The following is a 6365-nucleotide window of genomic DNA, read 5'->3' as shown; positions in this document are numbered from 1 at the left end:
TTAGCAAGTAAAATATATTCTATTTCTCTCTCTATATATATATATGAAAAAGAACATCCCATAAACATTTTCACTCAACCAGGAAACAAAAAAGAAAAATTAATTCTCAGCCTAATCAGTTGTTCACAAATTATCCTTTACAGTCGGAATGTATTCATATTCTATTTGCAGCTTCTGTATGATCCTATAAACAATCTCAAATATCACACAGGATTCTTGTTCTGGCATTCTGTCTCAGATGCTCTTTATTTATCATCTTGGACCAGATAGTTCCATTGCTTGTACAAGCAATGAAGAATCATTATCAGTGAGATCAGAGTATCTTTCTGAAGAGGAAAATTCATTGGCTCTACTGCATCTTGTGTTAGGTTCTGCTCTTTGAGAAGCTTCCCATTTCTCTGCTAGCCCATCCCCTTCTAGCATTCTTACAACTTCTGACATTTTTGGTCTCTGACTTGGGTGATATTGAGTGCACAATAATGCTACTTGTACCATTTCCTCTAGCTCTATCCTATCATAGTTGTTTTTCATGTCCTTGTCCACTAACATGTCTAGCTTTTTCTCCTGGTGTATCTTTTTTACCTGCAAGAAGAGACAAGTCCATAGGATACGTCCATATTTCAGACAGTGAATGCACGTGCACCTACTACTTATACGAGTTTTCATACAGTGAATGCACGTGCACCTACTACTTATACGAGTCCATGTTTCAGACAGTGAATGCACGTGCACCTATACTTAGACGAACTGCCTATAAGTTTTTCTATTGTGGAATCATGTATGGGGAATTTGTCATACTTACCCAATCAAGCATGGCGCCTTTCTGGTTTGCTGCTTTACCAAATTCCAAAGCTCTTTGGCCAGTGATCAATTCTAGCAAGAGAATACCAAAACCAAAAACGTCCGTTTTATCAGAGGACTGTCCGGTAGAAAGGTACTCGGGAGCTATATGCCCAACAGTTCCCCTAACCGCGGTTGTGACGTGTGAATCATGATGATCCAGAAGCTTTGCCAATCTGAAATCTCCCACAACAGCCTCACAGTAGTCATCAAGTAATATGTTTGCAGCTTTCACATCCCTGTGAATGATCTTAGGATCACACTGCTCATGCAGATATAATAAACCCCTTGCAGCTCCCAAAGCTATGCTTTTTCTTGTACTCCAATCCAAGGTTGGTTTGGCTGCAACATATGACAGCTATCAGCAAAGCATATAAGAAGAAAAAAAAAGTAATGTAGGGTCAGAGAGTAATGTAGGGTCAGAGAGACTAGTAGATTTTGAAGGTTCATTACCAGGGGCAAAACTAGAATATTAGTTACGGTTCTCACGAACTTGGAAGCTTTTGCTTAGAACCTATATTAGTATAGGAAATCCATTAAATATGTATGAATATCTAGTTGTGAACCCAGTAACTAAAACGAGCTATTGGTTCAGTGGCAAGTTCAGTGGCAATTTTAGAACCCGATAAACTTCAAATCCAAATCCTTCGCTCTCGAAAACAAGAAGTTCTGGTCCGGGAGGGATATTTCTCTTTCTAACCAAACAATTACTAGTACACCTTATGATTTCTAATACAAGAGTCAAAATAGGGACAAGCATCCATATGATCGCCTAGACTTCTTTTAAGGATTCCAATTTGGAAAAAGAATTGATAGTCTCTATTTTTGTTGTATTAATAATCATCATCGATCAATTTTTTCTACAATGATATCTATGCTACCTAGTATTGTCATAATATAAGCTAATTTTATTCTTTTAACTAACTGAGGAAGAATTTGAAAATTGATAAAACCTGGTGGGCGAATAATTTCCATCTCCAAGGAAAAACGCTCTGCCTCTCTTCGTGTGACCTATAGGTCACAGGTTCGAGCCGTGGAAGCAGCCAATAATGCTTGCATTAGGGTAGCCTATCTACATCACACTCCCTAAGGGTGCGTCCCTTCCCCGGAGCCTACGTAAATGTGGGATGTTTTGTGCACCGGGTTGCATTTTTTTTTGTTGGTGTTCTTATACTTTTTCACAAATTTATTACTTGGAAGCTTTTGGGAAAAGACTTGCTCAAAAACAGAAATCTATTGAATGCACAATCTTTAACAGGATGAAAAGACTATTTATATATATCAGTTTTTGGATATGTTTACCTTTGAGCCGTGAAGCTACACTTCCATTAGACATGTAAGGATAGACCAGCAGCCTTTCAGTTGGTGTCATGCAAAATCCATACAACCGGAGAAGATTGCGATGCACTGCTAGGCTGATCAACGCGACTTCAGTCTGAAATTGCTGATCGCCTCCAGCTGCATTTCCATCTTTGAGCCTTTTTACAGCTACAATATTCCCATCTTGAAGACGGCCTTTATAAACATGTCCAAAACCACCTTTCCCTAGTATGTTCTTGCTGCTGAAGTTGTTTGTAGCAGCCTGAAGTTCCTTAAATTGGAATCTCCTTAAGTTGCCTAAGCACACTTCTTCATGATGTAGCTCTGCAATTATGAACAAGTAAGAGGATCGCGGAGCTAAAACTGCATGCTTATTGCTTAGTACCTTCAAATTGCTCATGTTAAACAATACTCACCATTACTGTCAAAGAAAATCTGCTTATTGTGTTTTTGTCTCCACCACAGAAAGAAGCCAAAGCCGATTATTAGTAGGCAGATGCACCCTAAACTTGTCCCAAAGGCGAAGGCGAACTTGTGAGTCTTTGGTTTTCCAGAAGGCTGATTATCTGAGATCGCACACAAGACTTTCAGCTGGGAATGAACTATGCAAATTTACATGTTTTTATCAGCAGAGAAAACTAGTGAAGCCAATTTACATCATAAATCTCTATGGCTAGTTCTTACCTTGTGGATTGTATAAAAAGGAGAGGGGTATGGGTGCTGTTCCATTGCATTCTGCCTCTTTACCAGTTGCACATATCATAGGATTCCCTAAAATGCTGAATCAATAAGAGCAAAAAGACATATAAATACAAATATCTGGTTTCAACAACAACAAAACCAGTAAATCCCGCAAGTGGGGTCTAGGTAGGGTAGTGTGTACGCAGACCTTACACCTACCTTGAGGGTAGAGAGGCTGTTTCCGATAGACCCCGGCTAAAGGAAAGATGAACAGAAAGCAGTAGCAACAAGCAGTAACAACAACAAGATAATAAGGAAATAAGCGGAATGATCGACATGTAGTAATGGAGATCTAACACTAATAGAATACAAGGCTACCTACTAATACTACTGGTATGGGGAGAAAGTGGAATACAGAGACTTCTTTGAGAGCCTTACTTGAATGTTTTAGCAAGAAGCCTTGGTACAGGACCACTGAGATTGTTGAAAGACAAGTCCCTGAACATGAAAAACAGAACCCCATATTGACTTTCCCAAGTGAAGTATTATAGATAATATGAATTACTCACAGAAAAAGGTTTTAGAGAAACACATAAGTGACAGCTGAGTCATATTGGCCAAGTCCACAGGAACTGCTCCAGTTAGACTGTTGTTGTTTAATCTCCTATAATTAACATTTAAAAACACAATCATTAGTCTTCTTAACTTAAAACTTGTTTTTATCAGATCTTAAAGTCCACTTTGCTTACAAGTATTGGAGGTTTTTCAGTTGAGCTAAAGAGGAAGGGATTTTGCCGGTTAACTTGTTATCAGAAAGATCAATTGTCTTAAGTTTTGGAAGCATTCCAAGCTCCAAAGGAATTGGTCCTGAAATATTATTGCTCTGCAGAAGTCTGTAAACAAAACACTCATATTAGTAACATTTAAGAATCAATCATTTGATATTTTATTTCCTTTTTGTTGTTATGTAATAAGTACTCACACAAGCTCAAGGTGAGTCAAATTGTGAATATATGGTGATATTTTGCCAGACAAACTTTGGCTAGGACTTGCCCTGCACAATCATCAATTCAACCATTATTAGAAAATAGACTAAAAATTGTAGAAGTGTAAACAAAGGCTCAGAAAGTTATTTACTTACAGGCTAATGACAAATTTATCAGTTGAACAAGTCACCATATTCCAGCTACAGGGATCAACAGCATTTTCATCCCAGTTCAAAACATTATGAGGATCAGTTAAAGCCTTCTTTATTTCCATTAGAGCTTGCACTGCCAAAATCAGTGGTAAAAAAATTCTTGAGACTTTTTTTCTGAAGCCCCACAAAAGGAAAAGAATTTGCAAAAAGAAATAAAACAAACCAAACCAAAATCCTACAATATTTCATAAGAACTAACCTTCATAATTGACACCAGCTGGGGTAAGCATAGCATTAGCATAAGCCAAGAAGCTGAATAAGGTCAAATATCCCAAAATAGCAATCATTTTTCTTGCTTTACTGGTTTTAGAAGTCCAAGAAAACAACTTCCCGGAAGCCAAAATGAGATTTTTGATGAAGAAATAAGCTATTTAGAAAAGAAGATTGAAAGTAGACTTTGTTTTGGTATGAATTTCAACCCCTTAAACAAACACTTTCAACCAAGTCTCCTCCTCTACAACTGCACATTAACATACTAGTTGCACTCACTCATTCACTTACAGCTTTGTGTAAGAGCCCTCAAATAACAAAACTAGAGGTTGGTAGTGGTTAAAAGTGAGAGCCAAATAACATGCATGCCACTTTTGTTCAGCAAAGTAAAGCAAAGAATATATATAAAAGAAGAAAAGTAAAAGAGCATGGAAATTTTGAATTGTCCTAGTCTAGAGAAATTCAAAAGATGGTGGAAAAGAAAATTCCTTCAATCATGCATTGTCTAAGAGGGAAGGTGACTATACACTATGCAGAACTTTTAAGTTTCACTTTTTTTTCAAGAATTTAAAATGAAAAGGTATTCCAAATGTTGACTGTTAAGCACTATAATGATTAATATAAATGTACTTAATCAGATAACACTTTGTGGGACATGTGGAGTTGTTGTAGGGGGGGGGGGGGTGTAGGCTTTGGATAAAGGAAGACTGAAATAGTAGAAGTATAAGAACATGCTTATTGGGATTTGCTTCAATTTGCTGAGTTTTCTTGTGAGTTTGGTAATCTGCAAAATTGATTTGTTTAAGGAAAAAAAGATCATGGATATATGTGCAGACATACTAAGCTATGTTTTTGCATAAATCCAGAAGACAGTATCTTCCCTGGCATCAGGCAATCAAATTGTGGAGGGTGAAGTCATATGTACAGCCCCACCCAACCCCACTAGTGCCCAAGCCTTTTTTTTTCATTTTTTTTTATTTTAGTGGGAAGGAAAAGGAAAATGGAAAATGGAAAATGGCCAAATATACTCCTGTATTATGAGAAAAGGCTTAAATATATTATTCGTTATATTTTGGGTCCAAATATATTCTATCGTAATATTATTTGTTCAAATATACCCTTCTTTTATTAAGTTTGTCCAAAGTGGACATCCAACCCTACGTAGCACTAATATTTAATAAGGTGTATGCCACGTGGCAGGTAATCGAACCTTGTAAAAGTTTAGGTGATCAATAATTGCGTTACTAGGATTCCTCGTGCTCAAGGCTAACTTTGGACTTTCTTTTTTGAACGCTAGCTAGGGACTTTTCATTTTTTTTTCCCTTATTCTAAAATCAAAATCTTTTGGAGAAAAGAAAGGAGCTACTCATATTTTTGGTAAAATGTTCTCTTATTACCATAAGCATTTGAATTTGGAAAAGGTATGTTAGAATAAACGAAATTTTATGTTATCAGTGTAATCTGGCGACCTTTTTTCTATGTGGCCAAAATACAAACAATGATCTGGTTTTTAAGTAATCATATATGTAAAAGAAAAAAAAGGTTATTTTCAAGGTAAATGTATTGAACTCAGTGTTAGTTTAATAACGTTTGCATTTGTAAACCAATTAATTAAAAGTTAAAATTTATGTCCAGCATCTGATGTCTCAGTATTGATGGAGAGTATGCTTATGCATTTTTATTCAGGAAAAGAATGAAGATCCTCCTTCCACTTAAATATTTTATTGGAATTCTTTGAAAAAGCTATATTGTAGAATCAATTAAGTTGGATAATTTTATCCTTATTCACTTGCCAAAAAGAAAATACTACTGTATGACAAAGAGGGGGTTGTGTTAAAGGAAATGTGGGCAGGGAAGGACCATCGGAGAGAGGGTTGACTTTGGGGGTGAGGTGGACATTATTTTATGTATTTTTTCCCTCTTTAGGTAGAGATCTTTCATTTAATAAAAAATGTCGAATCTTTTGTAAGAAATGTACTTACAGAGTTGTAGGCAGCGAGGGAAGGAGATTCAAGAAAAGTAGACCCGTGAATAAGCTAAGAAAATTTAATATCTGATATATTATATTAAAAAGTATTTAAATTTAGATAATGTAATTTTTCTAAAGAGGGGTTCG

The 6365-nt window shown here is 36.3% G+C and overlaps 1 protein-coding gene across 2 annotated transcripts; it reads right to left on the bottom strand.

The window, feature by feature from the left end:
- LOC107809596 (protein NSP-INTERACTING KINASE 2-like) lies at window positions 1–5107 on the bottom strand. 2 transcript variants are annotated; one of them, XM_075233336.1, is made up of 11 exons: window positions 4239–5107; window positions 3983–4112; window positions 3824–3895; window positions 3591–3734; window positions 3434–3505; window positions 3280–3339; window positions 2845–2939; window positions 2577–2762; window positions 2143–2484; window positions 803–1182; window positions 1–582 (listed from the first exon to the last, which is right to left on the bottom strand). In XM_075233336.1, the coding sequence occupies exons 1-11, from the start codon at window positions 4324–4326 to the stop codon at window positions 253–255; spliced, it is 1899 nt and encodes a 632-aa protein (XP_075089437.1). In that variant the 5' UTR covers window positions 4327–5107; the 3' UTR covers window positions 1–252. The 2 variants fall into 2 exon arrangements, with proteins under 2 accessions (XP_075089437.1, XP_016489741.1); XM_016634255.2 differs by having other exon boundaries at window positions 2577–2726.
- Window positions 5108–6365: the final 1258 nt, after the last annotated feature.

Source organism: Nicotiana tabacum, chromosome 16 (assembly GCF_000715075.1).
Source record: "Nicotiana tabacum cultivar K326 chromosome 16, ASM71507v2, whole genome shotgun sequence".
In the NCBI taxonomy this organism is placed as follows: Eukaryota; Viridiplantae; Streptophyta; class Magnoliopsida; order Solanales; family Solanaceae; genus Nicotiana; species Nicotiana tabacum.
This window is presented reverse-complemented; position numbering and strand designations above follow the sequence as displayed.